We start from the raw sequence: 20,064 nt of genomic DNA on the forward strand, positions 1-20,064 counted from the left end.
TATTTTTTGAGTTGTTCCTAAACTGTTTTATGTATGTGCGTGTTTGCGTCAAGTCTGCATCCTGCTGGAGACGGCTGCTCCCATAACTATGGGGTGGGGGTGCCTGGTCTGGTCTAGGTGGGTGCTACATGTCTAAGTAACATCCACATGAATGCCAGGTCCAAAAGTTCCCAGCAGAATATTGAACTGTCACAAGATGTTTAATGTTATTCATTTCTCCTGTCAGTGGTCATAATGTTATGCCCCATTAATGTACACTTGTTTGAAACAGTTTGAAATCTGCATGAAAACTGATCCTGTGTGACACTTAGACTGCAGCTTCGTTTCGTTCAGTGTGCCTTAACATGAGCGCCCCCTCATTTGGTTTCACTTTGGTCCCATCTAGTGGAGCAGGAGTGAACGACACAAAATGACAGGAATCAGGAGGCTCTTTGTTCCGTATATCCAATCATCCTGCTTTTAATACAAAGTCAAGATACAATATCTACATCTATGGTTTGAAAGGAAAGAACAGGTACATAAGTGAGGGGGGTGGCATCATCAGAGCTGGCCCTCAACACATTTCATAATATGCTTCGTGTGTGCCTTTAGTAGTTCTCTTGACACAATAATCATTAGAAATCGAAGGAATAACATATTTCATATATGTCAAACATTGTCAAGACTTCTGGACCACACACAAGAGTTGATAAGAGAATAGTTTCAGATCTAAACAATAACTTTCGAGGGCGTGTGTAAAGTGTGTTGCGATTCTTACCCTTTCTCTGTCAAAAAAATACACTTGCTACCATGTGCTTTCGAGCAAACTAAACATCTGCAGCTCGTCGGGAGGCTTCCACCGAGAGGTCTGCTCTACACTTCCTCTGATGCCCTTACCCCTGTCAGGACGGGGTGGATCATACCTCCGTTGCTATGATCCTGCCACTGCTGATGTTGCTATGGAGGTTGAGCGGGGGTAGGGTCGGGGTTGGGGTTGGGGGTGGGGGTGAGGAGGGGGCCTCAAAAGGGCATCACTGTAAACTTAAACTAGTTCTGCCTCTAATGTACATCTCTAGCTAACTAGTCGGACATCAGTAATCAGTATCAAATAGCACCCTACACAGAGGGCATACTTCGTAACCATAAAGCAAATTAAAAAAAAAAAAAAAAAAAAAGCACCAAAACCAACCATTGAAAATAAATGAACAAACGGTGACAATATCACACTTTAACATTGGCTCGCCAAAGAAACAAGTAAACAACATCGTATTCGTTTATAACTGCTAGAAATAAACAATGACAATAATAAAAAAAAACGAGACGTAAAAAAAATGACAAAATAGATTGATAAATATCTTTAAAAAAAATCATATGAAATAAATATGACAAAGTGAACGATAACAATAAGGCTTTTTTTGCGACGATAAGTACTACATCACATCCAATCCCACGTTATACCTTGTGCTCAGACGTATGTAACTGTACTGTATAGGACTCCAATGATAGACTGTATGTACAAAATTGGTGTGTTTTTTTTTTTTTGTTTTTGTTTTTTTTCCCCAAGATGTCTGACACACGGGAACATCGCTGTGCTCTTTATTTAATCACCACGTGGGACCAATTCTGATTATATGTCAAATTAACAAAAGATACACATCGATATAAAGGACTTGTGCGGTTGTACTGGAGCTCGACGGAGGGGAAAACATCAACTGGTAAAGCCGGGATGATCTGTACAGAGGGGATTAAGGGAACAGAGAAATGTTTAATAAGGGAAGTGGGAAACAGGGAGAGGACTGTTTAAAGTGTGCGACTCACCACTAGGCTCTACATATTTATACTGTACGTTTTTTTTTTTTTTTTTTGGATTTCTCTCATTAGCTTTCATAGCCAGTAGCCTTAACTTAACTGAAGGTTTTTTGTTTTTGTTTTTTTTTTACTGCAAAGTGCTGCAATTCAAGTAGGGAAGCTTCAGAGGAGGAAGATGATCGGGAGACAAATATCATCCTCAGGTGAAGGTGAACGTACGACAGCAAAAGTTTAGCACACGGTGCATGAGCGTTAGGCAGCATGTCGAAACACAACAGACAGAAGTCAGCGTAAGGCAGTGACGTACAGTAAAAAATAAATGAAACGAACAAAAGAAATGCGCAGATATGGGCTGGGAAGAAGCCGACGGTTCTTTCATCGGCGTCTCTTTCAGTTTAAGCCACTGCTGCGCTGACACAATGGGACTGACATCAAGAGAAGCCGAGCGGGAGGATGAACGAGGATTACAGGAAAGAGCGAGCAAAGCTTTGTCGGATGAGGAGCGCGCCCGACTGCAAAACAAAAATCTCAGCCCAGTTAAGGATATGGTGGGCTCTGGCCGCTGCCCGTGAGGCCAGCCGCGCCTCGGTGAGGACTCGTTTTGGGTTGTGTGAAGGTCTCTGCTCTCTCTGTGACTTCGTGTTATGCTGGATGACAGAAGGAGCCACCTCTCCTTAAGAGGCCACAGTTCGTGTTTGCGCTGTATGGTTTCTCTTGGCACTGTGCATCAGGTAAAATGAGCATCCACATGCTTCTCCACCGGCCCTCGGGGTGGTGAATCCATACTGCAGGCTTCTGCTGAGGCATAACCTAGACACCTTCCAAATAAGACTCACAGATACATAGAAATGTTCACCGTTGCACTTTGTAACCCCTTTTAGTACACCAAACCAATAGATACAAAGTTGAGGATAAAAAGCCCATTTAGGGTGCAGCAAATATCCAGGCTCTTTGTGTTTCTTATTTTTTTTTTTTAAATCGTTTTGTATTTTATACACATAGAGTATCATAATTCCTGTTCAGAAGCCATTTGTATTTCACTGGTTCATATTTGAGATAGCTGACCACAACACACATGTATTATACGTCCTTCACACTGGAACACTGAGGTAAGTATATGGATTACACATGGATAGTCTCGACGCCCACCAGCTCCTCGGGGAGACTGCTGATGAGCGTGGGTGCTGTTAGACGGAGATTTCTTGTTGCTGTTTTTGTTTGTGTTGGTGTAGAATTCGTCTGCGAATCTCGCTCCCGGAAAAAGGTTCAATGTTCACGTTATTTCTGGCCGTCTTTCTCTCGTGTCACTTGTTGTTAGTGGACTTTGAAAGATGGATGGTCGGTTTGTCTCTTCTCTTACGTTGCATAGTGGTCGAAGCTACCCAGGTACTCGAGAGCAGCCTGGTAGCAGAACTGGTACTCATCCTGGGTGAGAGACAGAGAGGAAGGAAAAGGCACACTTGTCAGGAACAGGCACGAAGTTAGTGTCTACAGGAGATTGCTCACAAACACCTACCTAGTGTCATTGTTCAGCTCATGCTGCGGAAAATTTGTTGGAATACAACTGGAAAAAATATAGTCCGTAATACACTTTCCAAATGTATTATCTACAAATTAAGGATTGGTGTGAGTGGGTAGGATCTATTATTTCAATATCTATTCATCCAATTTCCGTAAATCCTGAAGAAGGTCACAAGGGGCTGGAGCCTATCCCAGCTGGCGTCGGCTGAGCGGCTCACAGGCCCCCTATCACAGGACTAATCCAGAAGGACAAACAACCATTCACACTGCCGCGCACACCCGGGACATCTAGAATCACCAATTAACCTAACGACCATGTCCTTGGACTATAGAGCGAAGCTCTGCACACGGCCGAGTCCAGCTCGTTTTTAATTCACATATTATCCACTGTAAGTAAAAATGTGTTTTTGTTAGTTAAGGATGCACCCTTTTATATCCGAGTCCTCTTCCACAGACCCCACCGTGTTTCTATGGCAGCTCAGAAAGGACAAACCGAACACAAAAGCAGTTTGCAACCTCACAGATAGATGTCACCAAACCTGAAACACTGGACCTTTAACAGTCCAGAGTACACACGTATTGAATTTTGACATTTTGAAAGAACTAAAGAATAATTGGAATTGTGTGTATGGCCAAATACATAAAACTAAGAGGTAATATTGATATTAGCATATATTATTACCACTTCCTCTCAGCATGTATTTTGGGATTGCATGTTTGACTCCACATTGAGGCAATATATAGGAAAGTCTTTATACGAGAGAACGTATTTATACGAATAAATATCTTATGTAAGTAGCATTATTAGTTAAACAAACAGGAACTGTAATGCATAATGGAGCTTTGGAAGTCTGAAAATTCTAAAATAAATATGAAATAAATAAAAATCTAATCTAAAATCTGTATAAATATATCATAAATACATTACATAATATAAACAAATAAATCTAAACTATCGCCCCTGCAGAAGTTGAAGAAGGAAAAAGTTGACTCATCTTGTATTATTTTATACCACATATTGTTACATATAATTCTCCCTGAAATAACCAAGTAGTAAAACACTGGTCCACAATTGGTGAAATGTCAACTTTAAGAATAGCTCAGCCTTCGCTGTCTCTCAGCCCCACTAAATGATTGTTTGTTTACCTCAGTCTGCACCATGGCTGGTCTCTGTGTCCGCAGCATTTTGACAGTTTGGAAGATGTCCACTGCCCCTTCGTAACGCATCCTCTCCAGGACAATACTCAGAGTGATGAAGACACCTGTCCGCCCCACACCAGCACTGCAGCCAGACAGGAAGATATTTTTTTGTTTTTACTAGAAATAGTGCGTCAGACGTCTAACAAGAATGTGCTCCATTCTGGCAAATGCACTGCAGTCCTTACACAAGCAAGGGATGAAATGAGTTACCAAGAATTGTTTTCTGCCTACCTGCAGTGAACGCTGATTGGTCCATCCTGGCCAAACTGCTCCTTGGTTTTGTGCACTTGGCCAATGAAATCGATGAAGCCCTCACCAGATTTGGGCACGCCCTGCTCTGGCCAATCGGTGAACTGGAACTGGCGCACTGTTCGCGACTGGCCATCCTGATTAGAGAATTAACGAACACAAACATAAATACGTGCGGAGAAGCCGCAGGCTAGGTTGTTCTGCAGATCTGTCCAGTGCCTTTTCAGCACGAGATGTTTTAGTTACTGTTCATCGTGAGGTGATTACATCAAAATGACTATTTACAGAGCTTCTCCTGGCTGTATTGACTGAGGAGTCTCTGCCAGGCAATATCCTTTTTTTCCCCTTCCAATCATTACTGTTATCTGACCCTGGATCAGTGGCTGTGGTTAACTTAAAGCTGTAACGTCAGTGCGTCTGCTATTGTCAGCCACTCAGTAGGCAATTACATCTTTTCTCTTCTGCTCAGCCTTTCTGACTCCCCGTTAATGGAGATCAATAGAGCATCTGTCGAAGTGGCGTCAGCGCAGGACAGGCTTAGCTGGAGTTATCTATGAATGACTGGCACATATGTGAACGCGTACGCGCACACACACACACACACACGCTGTCAAGGTAATCTGGAGACAGGATGGTTGAATCAGTAATCTGCAGCGTCTTGTCAATTGTTACACTCATTCACATACAAGACACACAGCAACCAACACACACTACAGGTCGATAGGACATGCTCTGCACCGCTGCCTCCTACCAGCGCTGATGGGACAGAGCCGAGGAGCAGGGGAGCGTGATGCCACACAGTCACCTTTAAACAATGTAGGCTGCGGAAACTCACTCTAGCATCTGTAACTTTGAACTCCCGCAGGATGTACTGGGGCATGTTGTACTCCGCCATGGGATCCACCACGAAGTATTGATACCTCGCTGAGCGCTCGGCGGGCCAGTACTGGTGACACTTCTCCTGATACAGCAAAATATATATATAAAAAGATTTTATTATTACAAGATTTTTATTTTTTATTTTTTGTAGCAGTCTCTGTGTGAATGTGTTTTGTTCATACCCGTCCCATTTCTCTCAGCTTGGTGAGCATGACCACTATAGTGGAGTTGTGTTCCCACAGCATCCTCCAGAAGTCCTCTGTAGTCTCGGCCAGTGGACCCTGGGTGGCAATGTAGCCTTTCTGCTGCCTACACACACACACACACACACACACCCATTATGTAGCCACCTCCTCCTCAGTTTATTCTCCCCGTTTCTTCGTCTGTCAGGCATCAAAGTGGAAAAAGGGTCAGGCTTCAGGCAAGAAGAGGAACAGTCAAAACACGTGTGTGCGACCACTCTGAATGCCTGAGTCATCAGAAAGTCTCCAGCGTCCGTCCTCTCTGAAGGGACAGACGTGAGGGGCGCGCAGTGTGGGAACGTGTATACAGTAATGGCAGATCTGACAGGACGTGACAGGTGAGGTTGCCGTGGCGAAAAGCCATCCAATCCGTTCTGCCATCAAGCCGTCGTAAGAGGACAAGAGTTTCAGGTCATATCAGCGTTTGCAAGACGGGGGGGAAAAAAACATACCTGTATCCGTCTATGTAGCTGGCGTTGATGTAGTCGGAGCCTTCCAGGCCTCTGATTGGCTGGAGGCACACGCGAGTGGTTTCGTACGGCATGATGTTGACGAGTCGGTTCTTGAATTTGTTGCAAGGCAGGTTGGCTGTGACAAACCGGGACGTGTGGGCTTTGGTGTTGGCCAGTCGCTGGACAGAGAGAAAATGCAAGCAAGTGGGATATATATATATAAATTTTTGTAAATGTTTTCTGTAGCGAATCAGTCTGTCTTGATCTGTTTTCATGCTAGAATGCCACATCATCATTTAGGATGATTCGTCCCAAAGGAAAGCGTGCAATTAGATGTTGGTATTGGAGGTGCAATTGAGTTAGCCGTGTAATGAGAGGAACGAAAAACGCCATGGAAAGAAATTGCCAGAAATGATTTCTGAATTGTGTCTAACCTTTAGGGCCTAAACTAAAATTATTCAAGAATAGATTAAAATCAGTGATTAAAAATAGAACATAATTAACAAATAAAAAAGCTGTGACAGTTTCCTAGATCTCAAGGTGACATTTTTCAGCAGCCAAACCAAAGCATGTAGATGATCAGTTTACTTTAAAATAAGGAAGAATAACAGCAAAGTGGGTCATTTATTTTCTGCGGATCAACTGTTCAGTTAATTGACAACTTGTTTCTGCTCTAATCATTTTCTCCCCCTTCTCCCTTTGGATTCTCAGTAGTGTAACCTCTTCAGGCTTCTGAAACTGTACACAGGCGAGATCTGAGAAGCAAAGATCAATTCTAATTTTACTGCTCGCAGACGTTTCCTCATTTGAATGTTTCTATGCGTTCTGCTTCTTCAGCGAAATACCAGAATCTAATTATGTACGGCCCTAGCAGTTTCCAGTCATATGCCCTCTTCCTTACCTTAAACTCCAGCTCCATGCCGGTGACGTGCTCCCCGCTCTCCACCTTGGACAGCTTCTGCATATAGGAGTACAGACTCCTGGCGGCCACCTCGGTGTTCCCGCAGGCCACGGCCTCCAGCAGGGCCTCGTGGATGAAGCTGTATTGGTCCTCTGTTTGCACCATGTAGTTCCTCTGCGAGCGCATCAGGGTCACGTGGCCGTAGATGTCCACGGTGCGCTCGTGTCGAATGCGCTCCAGCATGGCATCGATGACAATGAAACAGCCAGTGCGACCGACGCCAGCGCTGATAGAGGGGGGGAGAAATAAGTCACTCTGACACTTCACCGAATAGGAATTTGCACGGAGCTCGATCATGAGATCAAAACCTTTCTCCGGCCTGTCCTTCAAATGTGAGGCTGAGGCCGAAGCTAGAGTTATGACAAAGACGTAAAATAACAGGTTTGAAAATCCCTAATTAAAACATTTCTTATTGTTCTCGTATTGTGTTCAAAAAGAGAAGTGTAAGAGTTACAGTATTGGTTATCCAGAGGTCTTCAACATTTTTCAGGCTAATGACCCCAAACTGATGGGGAGATTAAGTAGGGACCCCCTACCTACTATATGTGTTCTGTAGCCTAGTGCTATTTATAAATATACATTGTTATTTTCATTCTGCATTCAGCATTAAACTATTCAAATAATACACAGGTTCGAATATTCATTTTTTAAAATTTTCAACAGCAGGGTGCCAGTAACGTTTTTCTGCTTCCATTTATACCTTTACTAAAATATGTTAATGTGTTCATGTTAAAAAATGTATAAAAAAATATTCAATCAACCAAAGATTTTTTGACCCCCCTGCAATACCTCCGCGGACCCCCTAGGGGTCGCGGACCCACTGTTGCAGACCTGTGATCTCTAGAGGATATATGCTGGACTGTTTCTTGGCCAGGCGCACTGACAGCATGAAATCCTTTCCACATGAGGATTCCTGGCAACCAATGGACACTTCAGGAAGTGGAGTACTGAACTCAGCCAAGAAGCAGCTTCCAACACAACCCCCTGTAAAGTCACAGTTTTACGCTCATAGCCGTCAGTTTGGTATGGATCTATAGCTTTTGGCTTTTGCACGGAGCCAGATGCTGTTTCTGGTCCTTTTTTCTACCAGTACCTTGCTGAAGCTTCACAGTCATGATGAGCTAAATCACTAATCTTTGCATCTAATGTGGGTGAGCGCACACCTGCAGTGAGCGATGATGGGTCCGGCATCAGGGGGGTTGCAGGATTTGACCCTGCGGAGGAAGTTGAGGAAGGGGGTGGGATACTCTGGGACACCGTGATCAGGCCAGGCCGTGAACTGGAACTGACGCACCTCTCTCCTCTCGCTGCTTCCACTCTGAAATGACAAACAGGCATCATAACTGCATGCAGGGTACACGTGTAAGGGAACGGAGTTCAGGTCTTTGACTGTCGTCAGTCTAGCCAGAGCCAACTTCACAGTTTCCAAATCCCAACATTTTACCCAACGTACGACGGTAATGCGAAAACCACTGGTAGCATTTCTTCTGACATTACATTTCATAACACATCAACGAAATTTTGAAAGGCAGCGCAACACTTGGAAGCTACAGTTGGCCTAGATTCTGAGTTTGTATGTAGGCCACAGAGACACCAGTCTGACGGTCCTAGATTAGCCCTGCGCTATAAGAAACTGCTCTGCTTCCAACAGTGATCAAATCTCAGTGCCTGACGCATGGCGGCTGGCCTGGTTTGAGCACTCAATGGAGCCCAGACTAATCATCCTCCACGTTCAGTGACATTCGTGGTCACTCCTGTTGCTCATGGTTCCCGACTGCAAGCTCAAGTGACCAAAGCAGTAAGTAAGGCCACGTCAGTGAGTCAGTCAGCTGTGTGCGGGCAGAAAACAAGAGTAAAAGCTGTTTACCTTATGCAGGGAGAAGGTGCGAACACAGAAAGTGGCCAACTCCATTGTGTCCAGCAGCGTAACCTGGACCATCCCATAGGTCTCTGTGCCACGGCTTGGCCAGTACTGGTCACACTTTATCTACAAGGGTAAAGGAAAATCTCTGTTACCATATGGGACTAAAGCAACCACACCATTGTTTATGAAGCAATAAATTGCTTCAAAGACAGATGGTACATTGGTATGTAACTGCACTCTTGATAATGAAAATTGAGGATATGGGTCAGTAGGTGGAGGCCTGGTTTCCTACCCGCGACTTTTCTTCCAGACGCGTCATCATTACGACAGAGGCGGCCCGCTGCTCCCACACCATCCTCCAGAAGTCCCCGAACGTCTCCGCTAGCGGCCCCTGGGTAGCGATGTAGGCATTTTGCTTCCTGTAGCCATCAATGTAGTTGGCGTTGATGTAGTCGCTCCCCAGGATACCTGCTAAATCAAATGTTTGTGACACTCCTGCTAAACTGCAATCTGCATAAGTGGCGTAATGAAATGAACCTCCATGAACAGTCTAACAAACTGTTTGGGGCCTCCAAAAGACAGGACGCTGGGCGTCAACAAGATAAACAAGATGCCGTCGATGTAAATTCATAAGCTCCAGATCAAATGCATTCTCCTCCTTCTCGTTCTGGAGAAGAGCCGGCTGCACTCGAACGCACCCGCGCTGTTTGTCAGTCTCACGCCACTGCACACAGCCGGTCGTCAGCACTGTTTGCAATCCCAGACTTCATCCATCATGCAGCGCTCCCGCCCAACCTCTCCGCGTTCGCCCCTTGAACTGAACCGTGCTCAGATTCTCCCACTAAAACCTCTAAAGATCTTCCTCGAACTCACCTTCTATGGGGGCCAGGACGACTCTGGTGTGGTCGTACGCTATGACGTTAGCGTAGCGGTTTTTGGGCTTGTTGACCTCCAGGTTCGAGTGCTCCCAGGTGAACTGCTGGCTTGGGTCGATTGACTGGAAAAAAGCAGCAGCAGATGCACGCATTAATACTGCACGGTGGCGTGGCATATTTAGTAGTGCATTTGAGCATAATGGAAAGCGAGTGCTATGTAATGCAGACAAGTTACTGCAATAAATTGCACCGCTGAATAAATCATGAACATGCAGCCCGTGCCGAGATAAATGCATATTCAATAACATTTACTTCATGAAGCCATGACTTAACACGCTTAATATCTCCAAACAATAAGCGCAATGTCTATTCATTCATATGGGATGATAATGTATTTCCCACCTCGTACTCCTGGGAGAGTCTCAGGTTGTCGTTGGCTTTCAGCAGCTCTATGTGCTCAGCCAGCTCGCTGATGGGGATGGGAGGGTGGCTCATCATTCCTGCGTTACAATAAGAGTCAGAGCGGCGCTGGGTCAGAGGTGGCGCAGCAATAACCTAAATTACTGCCGGTCGACATCGCTCATATGCAAAGGCGTGAAGATAATCATACAATCAGACAACCTCTCATATCATTAACAAACACACCGAGGCAGAAAATCCATTTTGATCCATGTGTGTGGACAAAGTGAGGCGAGCCTCGTTTGTTTGTAAATTGTTTTTCTTTGATAAATTGCTTTCTGTGTGATCGGAGGAGCGGTGACTCAGAGAAACAAACACAGACAGAACACTAATTAGGCGGTTTGCACACACATGCGCGCGCGCACAAGAAGAAGGAACCTGTGCCTCCTGCAGTTGTTTCTTTTCACAGCTGGAGGCAGGAAACAGAGGCAATCCATTTTCCATTCAAAAGACAAACGGTGGCAACAATAAATCAAAGTAACTACATGTCCAACAAACACAATCCATAACCATAACCAGTCACAGTGCATCCTCTGTCTTTCTCGTACACTGATGCACTATGAATAGCTATTGAAGTCATTCTGCTGCAACAGCTATGAGACGCCAGCTCACAGGTTATTTTCTGATTTTTTATTTTTTCTCTTTTCCTTTCCCTCTTCAGACTGGCACTGCAGCACCCACAGGTAACCACGACAAATGCTCCTGTCACGACCATAATGACCTCAGATAGCTTCAGCCGGTTTTGCTGGAAACAAATTTCGTCGGTAAACACGATTTCAAAAGCACAAATCTCAGGGGAGAAGAAGTGGGCGAGGAGGGAGCTTCGAGGTCGCTGCCGCACCAGGGTACAAAAATAATAATAAAAAATCTCACGATGAAAGGGAGGAAGCGCTTCATTCTGCAGGCGTTGTCTTTGATTCCCAAGAACATGTAAAAATAAAAGACTTCAGACCTTCAGCTGTTCATTAGATAAAAATGTGGCTTATTTGACCTTGCATATGCAGGCAGGTAAGCTTCCTGCGTGGTGGCACATCTTTCTTCCTTTTCAACAAGGACCCTTCCTATAAACGGCAACCGCGAAAACATGCCGAGGCCGGTGATTAGGTTAATTCGGGCCATGCGTGTTTTGGATGCTGTTAACTGAAGAAGCGAAAATGAAGCATCGTCGGCCCCGGTGCCGCGACCAAAGCGGCTGTGTTGTTAGATCTCGCTCGTTAGGGGGCTGGAAGGAGCACAACCCATGCAGCAACTTCAAAGTGGGGCTTCAGCTGGTTACGCAGGTGAGACCAGAGTCAGTTCCTTTACAAAAGATACCTTGTTAATCCACGCCTCACCTTTTGATGTGCAATTCTGAGCTCTAAACACTGCGATAAGTGATAAGACAGATTTCAGTCATCTCTGTCTCTCCGCAGCTTGGCATGTGGAATGTGGGCGAGCGGAGATGATCAGATTTTGTCACACCGCCGTGACTCAGCCATGACTAAGAACTGACTATACTACCTGGGCAGCGGCCATTTTGATCTGGGAAACGACTGGAAGCTGCCAGGTGCATGCTGGGGAGAACGGTGCCGGGGAGAACTTTCCCGATCTTGTCTGCATGATCTCACCAAGTGCAAAATTAGCCGCATGAATATTTCATTTTCGAGTGACGAGCAATCGGAAGCACACTCTATTATGCAAATACAAAGCGCGTGTTTGGGGCTTCGTACCGGGCGTCTGGAAGTTGATGCGCCTCATCTCCACGGGGTCTGTCGGGTGATGGGCCATCATCTCCGCGTTGCTCAGGAGGCTCTTGGTTCCAGGTTCGGAGTCCTTGCGCTTGCTGCTCAGACACCAGAGAGCAATTAGCACATGCAAACAACCGGGGTCAAAAATCCAGACTCAGAACTGACACGTCATTAGCATGGCTGCTTGATTCGAATAAAGAGCGAATTAACAGATACTGTGTTTTTTGCGGCTAAGAACAAGTTCTCTCGCACGGCATCTGGCATTGTGTAATTGCTGCGGGTTAAAACTAACAAAGAGCTTGACATTGGTTTAATCTTACCTGTCAGGTTTGCTGTTTCAAGTGAAACGGGAGCAAGGGCAGGAATAATTAGAGGGAGGGAAGGAAGGAAACGGACAGATTGTTAGAGAGGAGGATCAATATTTCGCATTAGTATTCAAAAGCTTGATGGCTTGCAGCAGATATCGCAGGCCCATGGCAGGGTCAGGCTGCCTGACGGCTGTCTGAGGGCGGAACTAACTTCTATCAATTCAATTTCGAATTGATGAAATTTGAGTAATTGTGTACTCGTTCAGGTGACAGAAAACTCAAGCTGGATATAAGCACAGTATATATACGTCTATTGTCCCTAATCACGTTAAACTGCTGTTAATTTTGAGCCGGTCACACATACAGGATCCTGCTGCTCTTAATACTCAGTAGAACAACAAATGTCTATAAATCCAGTGCTGAGAGCTTTCCAAGAAGACCGTGATCATATTCAACGAATAAATGGCCTGAGGGCTTTGAGCCACAAGCGAGGGGCCTGAAACACTCTCAACCACACTGATGCTTTTTCATGCAATTTTTTGTTGTCTGGAAAATATGGAATAAAGCCAGGCTTATCCTCCGAGAGTCATAATCAAAGCTGCTTTGGCATTTACCTGGTGTGACCAACAGTGTGAGTCAGTGCCACGGTTGTGATTTTGACATTTTGCCGGTAGGAAGTTCAAACCCACTCACTTTTTGTAAAGCAGGATAGCGATGACGATGCAGATGATGAAGACCACGGCCAGGACAGGCCCGACCACCCATATCAGACCGTCGCCTGCGTCGAACGGCTGAGGGTCCGAATCTGGAGCGATCACTGGGTCCGTGTAAGGGCTGGCCACATACATCTTCTGTAAAATAAAAAAAAATAAAATAAAATAAAAACATACAGGGACATAGTCAGGAAAAACTGTGCAGGACAACGACAGCGTAGCATTTGCATTATTGCAGAGCTGTTGCACAGTATTGCAATACTAGTATTGCAAACTGAAGAGAAATCCATGTAACTGTGACCAGGCCGTTCATGACTGGTTTTAGGTACATATGTATCAGACTATATTAGATTCTTCTTCATATTTAAAACGACATATAATAAATCTAAATGCACTTCATGAGGTTTGATATGCTGCCTCTGTGAAGGAGTTTTAAAGAGCCCCCTTGGGCTAAAGGTGCTCCAAATAAAAACAAAAAAACTAAAAACAGAATGTAGTCTAATTGAATCTGTGTTTATGTCGATTCCAATTCAAACGCTCATATATATCAGCGGCGCTCATTCCAATATCTCTTCTCCTGCCACAGCTGGCGCAGTCGCTCAATGTTAGCAGCGGCCACGGAAATACAGGAGGATTATTGCCTTTTGCTTACACCACTTTGACTGACAGGAGTTTTATTGTAGTAGCACCTAGGCCATATTGATTACAATGTATAGTGACAGCCTGCGGCGGAGAAACGCAGGCAAGCGGAGGAACGAGGGACACGGAAAGAAAAGGGGACGTAAAATAGCAGGTTTCGCACCCCAGTTGTGGAGTTCAGCTCGGCCAGGATGAAGAAGACGTACTCCTGCCCCGCCTCCAGAGCCCTGTTCTCAAAGCCGCCGTAATCCAGCTGGTCCCCCAGGGTGAAGAAGGCCGGAAGGGTGGCAGGTGTGAACCGGGCTGTGATGTAAGCCCGGCGCAGGTCCACCTGCTTCTGCTGCCGAGAATCCCTCTGCCTCTGACTGATGTCTTTCAACAACTGAGAGAGGGAGAAGACACAGAAAAACGAGGCGTTCCAATATCTGTGACTAATATTCTCGGAGATGGGAACGCATGTGTGTGTGTGTGTGCATGTGTGTTTATAGGTCTTCTCTTCCTTCCAGGCTCAGACACCAGTGGGTGCTGTCATTGTTGTGGTTCTCACCTCCTCGAGGTCCATTTCATCTGGGCTCTTGAGGTGTCTGATGACGCCGCGGGCTCTCCGCAGCGGAACCACAACGACGTAAACATTCCTGTGGGAGCAGAACAGGACAAACTGCATAACGCCAGCTGCGCTTGCACAATAGCAAAGCGCCCAACTACTTTCACTTCTCCTTCCAACTTGTTGCGCCGCCGACTCATCTTCGCCATCTTGTCAGTCGCGTACAGCTATCATCACGCCTCGCACCGTTACAGATTTTAATCACAGAGAGTCAGATGATTATAATACAGCAGGGAGTCAGATGATTATAATGCAACAGGGAGTCAGATGATTGAAATAGTCGTCATGCCTTTATAAAACACGATGACTGTAGCAGATGACTAGAACTCAATCTTACTTGACGGGAGTGCGAGTTTCCAGCGATGGCAAGATTATAGTGACGGTGGTTTCCGTCTCACGGGTATGGTCGATCTCAGGCCGGCGGATGGTGATCGGCGGGGACGTCTTGGCGGTGATGCGGTGCCGGAGGCCTCCCATGTTGCCCTCGGGAGCGGTGATTTTAAAGTCATAGCTGGTGTCGGCCTGGAGGTTCGGGATGACCGCCTTTCGGAGGCGGGCGTCCACCTCCATCTTCTGACGGTTATACTCCACCTGGAGGGTGGGAGAAAAGTTGGTGGTGAAATTGCCGCGTGCAGCCATGGAAGCCCAAGATAACATAAGCGCATTTCACATAGTTTTGCACCACGTTTGAGGAAGCTGCAGATACCAGTGGCTAACCTGTCTAACAGTGACAAACCCGCCTCTAATCCTCACTAATTAACAATATACCTGTCCTTTATTTAATCCGCCCACGAAAGGAAAAAAAAAAATAAACTAAGTATAAAAATTACAAATCACTGTTTTACAGGGGGATTATGTGCCAAATTATTTCTTGGCCAAGACCAGTTGCCAGGCAACCAGTGGAAACTCCAGGAAGTTACTGAGCCGAGCCAAGAAAACAGCAGGATTAATATCCCCCAGTAAACATTTTTATCTGGATTAAATAAATGAAGAAGTAGAATTTGTTAATTACTGTGGACTGTAGAGGTGCTTAAAAGTAGATTTGATTATATATATAGTGTAGGTTAAATTTACTGGTACTTTTTATAGAACTAGCTGGGAGCTTTGACGTAAAGCCAGCATCCTGGTGGTGTAGCTGCAGGCAGGCAGGCAGGCAGGCGCATTATCTGGATTGGGGTTAAGCGCGCTTAAAATATATAGAAACATATTATAGAGCTAGATGTCATAATCTTAAGCCTCCTCTCAACGGATGAGGCATATGTCACAACACATGCACCAGGCGATGACGTACAGTGAAGCGATAGGGGTTGCTGCTCTCCGGAAACTCCCAGGTCAGAAGAACACTGGTCTTAGTGGCCAGATTGACAGAAAAATTCCTTGGCACATCTGCAAGCAAAAGGAAGCACACAACAAAAAAAACGGAGTCACTTGCGATGGAGTGTTTGATCGAATTCACCGGATCCGCTGCTCCCTCAGTGCTAGCCTGTAAGAACGGAGTCTGATCTGTTACCGGGGGGGGGGGGGAGGAGGAATACATGATGGCTGGGAGGATGGGCAGGTGATGAGGAGAGTGGGTGGCAAGAGTAATAAGTACAAGTAACAGACAGATCGGCTGCAGGAATGTGACATGCCACGTTGTCAGAGTGTAAGGTTGTGTAACTCAGAATTCAGCTCGTCAGCGGAGGCTTTGGAAGAGGTGACAGTGAAGGTCTATCAGATAAAAAAGGCTTACCTGCACATACAGCACCAGACGACAGATTTCACTTCAAATCAGACTGAACACTTACCTTATTAGATACTGTATATCCGAGCCCTGTATTGACTTTTACCTGAGGGGTTGTGATAAGCAGTGCTCTTGAAGCAAACATCCATTAACATTCAGCCTGCTTCCACTGGTGGTGAAGGGTAGGTGATGAAGGTATAAGTGAGTGAGGAGAGGAGATTGGGGGGAGTAGCTGTGCTCCTCTGGACCTTGCAGTTCCCCCTCTCTCTGGGGCGCGCTGGCGAAAGGCCGACCTGTAAGAACTCGCCCTTCGTTTAGTTTAGTGTTTTGGAGTGAAGTCCACAGGAGGGGGAGATGTGAAGTTGAGGCAGTGCTTAGGAGTTGAAAGGTGTCCCGGAGGCCTGTGGCCTGTGGCCCCTACCTGTTTCAAGGGCCAAGGTGAGACACACCACAGGTGGGCTGAAGGGGCCTGGCCCCGCCTTGTTGTGGGCTCTGAGCTGCAACTCGTAGGCCGTGCTGTGATTGAGGCCCAGGATGGTGTAGCTGGACTCACTCGCCGGCAATGTGATCAGCCACGGGGGAGAGGAAGGGGCTGGTAAGGCGGAGGGGGTTGGGTCGGCGGAGAGTTTGGGGCCTGCAGCCTCTTTGTAAGCTATCGTGTACTCCGCTATGACACCGTTGCTCTCCTCTGGGGCAGGGGGAAGCCAGGAGAGCTCCAGGGAACAACAAGTGGCGTTGACAAAGTCAGATATTTTGGGGTAGCCCAAGGGCGGGAACATGGGAACTGTTATCTCCTGCTGCGCCGCGTCTCCGTAGCCGGCGCGGCTCTTTGCAGAGAGGACAAAGACGTAGGAGGAGCCCTGGGAGAGGTTGCTGGCAGTGAAGTTTTTCTCCCGACTTGTGAAATCCACCGTGGCGTTTAAGGAGGTGTTCTTCAGGCCAAACTGTAGGCGGTAGCCCAGAATTTCCACTGGGGCCCCGCGGCTATCAGGACCTGACTCAGAGCAGTCCAGCGGAGGAGCCCAGTGAACCACTACTGATGGACCTGATCCTGGACGCACCCAAAGGGAAGGGGGCCCGGGCACTGCAAATGACAGTGTAGGCAGGAGAAAATGAGAATATAGATCTGTGTATTGTACACACAATACACACGCACACACACATTTATATATATATATACATATGTACACCCACATATCAAATCTTTGTGGAAGAATTAGAATCGATTTAGCGGTTTATTTACTGCTGTCTCCCGGTGCAGCTCACTGTAAGATCAATTCTTGAATACGTCACTAAATCCAGTGCAGTGAACTGTGCACTTGGCATACGCTTACCAATCCCCGGGGTCTGTACCAGCTTGGCTTTGCTGTGCGCTCCGTCCCCTTTGGTGGTGTACGCTGCCACAGAGACAGAGTACAAAGTCTCTGCTTTCAGACCTCCCAAAATCAGCTCCTGTGGGAGGAAACACACAATGGCGCCATCAAACACTGCAAACTCCTTCCTTTCAGTTTTAGACAATACACGGAACTATTCATCGCCTCCTCGTTTTTTTTTTTGTTTTTTTTATGATGATCAAAAAGTTATATAACAGAGGCTAATCAAATCTGTGGCGGTCAGACTCATTGTGGATCGTAATGCATTGGATTGCATTCAGCTAAATTTATTAATAGTGAGTTCATTTATAATGAAAAGAGGATGGGTAGTTCGCACTCACATACTGAGTCGAGTCATCCTCCTCCATCTTATCCCACAGACAAGACACACCCCCGCAGGCAGGCGAGACAAATGAGAAAAGAAGTGAGTCAAAGGACCAAAGAGGGAAAGGGAGGATGTTTAAAGACATAATAAATGAACAGCAATTAATCATTTAAATACTGAGCCGTGATGTCACCTGAGACTCGTCCAACAGGAGGTCTTTTATCCGGGGAAGGTTGCGTGATTTGCCGCTCTCTGCGTGGCTGAAGTGCACCTGGTAGCCACGGATCTGGCCTTGGCGTAACCGCGGCAACACAGAGCGCCACGTGACTCGAAGTGCCGAGGAGTTGAGCGACTGGACGTCCACCTGACGAGGGGCAGCGCTGGGAACTTGGCGCGCACACACACACACACACACACACACAAAAAAAACAGAATTAATTAAGTGACCAAATGTCTAGTCAGTAAATAACCAACTGAACAATCAATACCGTTTAGATCTGATCTATGCCTCTCAGTCTTACCATCCTCATCTGTTCTGCAAAGAACAGTCGGGCTGCTCGGTCCAGTCCCCTCCGCGGTGGAGGCTGCCATGGTGATGTTGTACCAGCTCCATTTCTCCAGCCCCTCTACCACTGTCTGCCCCTGCTGGGCCGGGATAGGACGGCCCTTCACCTCCGGGCCCTGACCTCCGCCTCCAGCCCCAGAAACCCTCTGGTATCTCAGCTCATAACCTGCCAGCTCTCCGTTCTGGCCCTCTACCGGAGGAGGCCTCCAACTTACTCTCAGCGAGGTGGAGCTGGCACTCTCGCAGGACACACCCTCCGGCGCAGCTGAGGGCTCTGATCGGGCAAGGAGCAAGGAGGGCGATTGGCAAAGAGTTTAGGAGAGACCCGAGAGAACAGGATCGAAAAAAAGCGAGAGAGGGGGGAAAATAAATACGAGCAAAAGGATGGGAGATAAGGATAAAGAGGAAACAATAAGAGAACTTAGGTAAACTGAAGTGAAAGAGAAAGCAGTGGGACAAACATAAAGGGTTCAACCACATAATGTAAAAGCATAATGTTGGGCTTAGAGCCTAATGAAATAAACCAGAGACAGGAGTATCGACCCTTAGTGGACAACTTAATTATACCCAAGGAGAATGTGCATCCGATAGCCAATGATTATATTTTATCCTCCGGCTGCAGCTGATGGCACAAAAGGATCCAGATTTATGAATGGAGAACAGATAAGGTCTGTTTCTCCTTCCACGGCGGGGGTGCACAGCTCATGACACAGCAGCACAGATACATGTATACATCTCACGACGGCGGCCCCCGAGGCGGCCTAATCCTCGAGTCCTCAGGATAATAGAGCGGTGTGAGACTTTCCTCTGCTGACTAGAGCAAGGTCTTAGGCTTCACAGCAGAAAGATAAAACAAACTAAAACAAATCTTGCACAGCGGCAAAAGGACTTAGAGAAAAAAAAATATCCCAGGAAAGAAAGGCACTCGGACAATATTGAACGTCAAGGCTAGAATGATGAATTACAGACAAGACTTGAATCAGAAGGAGGACTGGATACTTACTGTAACAAACAGGAAACAGACACACCTTCACCACCGCAGATATCAATCCACCGGTGAAATGTCATCTAAGTAACACACACTCACGACGGCCGAGGTGTTTTGGCTCGGGAGTGTACCGCAAGTGTGTATGTGTGGGAGTGTAATAGTCATAGCTGACAGGTTCAAGTATCTATCCACTCAGCCATACAGCCAGTGTTCTGCCGGCCTCGGGGGACAATCTAGATGTGCACCAAGGCTCGGCGATAACAAAGCGCACATAACCTCCCTGGGAAATGAATTCTGCCGCATGAAACAGCCTGCTTATCTAGCACCTTCCTTCTCTCCTTCCTTCCTTCCTTATTTCCTTTTCCCGAATCCAACCTCCTTCTCCGACAACTCCCCCGGTGTCCCACCTCGGTCTCGCTATCTTTCGGGAGGTAAAGAGTGAAAGGACACCCGAGCGGCGGTGAACACAATAAACTTACCGCTGAAACATCACGGCGCCAAAACCTTGCAGGACTTTTTCATGATTGCAACTTTAATAATTCTCTTCCTCGTACCACCTCCTCCGCCGCCTGTAGCAGGCATGAATGACTTGATATGTCAGAGCAAAGT

The 20,064-nt window shown here is 46.5% G+C and overlaps 1 protein-coding gene across 24 annotated transcripts in view; it reads right to left on the reverse strand.

Annotated features, from left to right (window-relative positions):
- Positions 1-1,496: 1,496 nt before the first annotated feature.
- LOC125010249 (receptor-type tyrosine-protein phosphatase S-like) overlaps positions 1,497-20,064 on the reverse strand; it is a 62,960-nt gene continuing 44,392 nt past the window's right edge. For 6 of the 24 annotated variants that reach the window (XM_047588690.1, XM_047588691.1, XM_047588694.1 and 3 more), the window contains 24 exons: positions 18,424-18,741; positions 18,096-18,289; positions 17,919-17,945; positions 17,539-17,656; positions 16,626-17,288; positions 15,773-15,867; positions 14,819-15,072; positions 14,425-14,512; positions 14,041-14,259; positions 13,219-13,376; positions 12,538-12,549; positions 12,200-12,312; positions 10,434-10,531; positions 10,030-10,153; positions 9,449-9,627; positions 9,160-9,279; positions 8,456-8,610; positions 7,233-7,518; positions 6,332-6,510; positions 5,820-5,946; positions 5,594-5,719; positions 4,741-4,895; positions 4,456-4,591; positions 1,497-3,213 (listed from right to left, as the gene is read on the reverse strand). In XM_047588690.1, the coding sequence (XP_047444646.1) occupies positions 3,145-3,213; positions 4,456-4,591; positions 4,741-4,895; positions 5,594-5,719; positions 5,820-5,946; positions 6,332-6,510; positions 7,233-7,518; positions 8,456-8,610; positions 9,160-9,279; positions 9,449-9,627; positions 10,030-10,153; positions 10,434-10,531; positions 12,200-12,312; positions 12,538-12,549; positions 13,219-13,376; positions 14,041-14,259; positions 14,425-14,512; positions 14,819-15,072; positions 15,773-15,867; positions 16,626-17,288; positions 17,539-17,656; positions 17,919-17,945; positions 18,096-18,289; positions 18,424-18,741 (4,013 nt within the window). In that variant the 3' untranslated portion in view covers positions 1,497-3,144. The remainder of the gene's footprint in view (positions 3,214-4,455; positions 4,592-4,740; positions 4,896-5,593; positions 5,720-5,819; positions 5,947-6,331; positions 6,511-7,232; positions 7,519-8,455; positions 8,611-9,159; positions 9,280-9,448; positions 9,628-10,029; positions 10,154-10,433; positions 10,532-12,199; positions 12,313-12,537; positions 12,550-13,218; positions 13,377-14,040; positions 14,260-14,424; positions 14,513-14,818; positions 15,073-15,772; positions 15,868-16,625; positions 17,289-17,538; positions 17,657-17,918; positions 17,946-18,095; positions 18,290-18,423; positions 18,742-20,064) is intronic. The other 18 variants (XM_047588698.1, XM_047588703.1, XM_047588701.1 and 15 more) reach the window with 6 other exon arrangements.

The sequence above is a fragment of the Mugil cephalus genome, chromosome 7, assembly GCF_022458985.1.
Source record: "Mugil cephalus isolate CIBA_MC_2020 chromosome 7, CIBA_Mcephalus_1.1, whole genome shotgun sequence".
Lineage (NCBI taxonomy): Eukaryota > Metazoa > Chordata > Actinopteri > Mugiliformes > Mugilidae > Mugil > Mugil cephalus.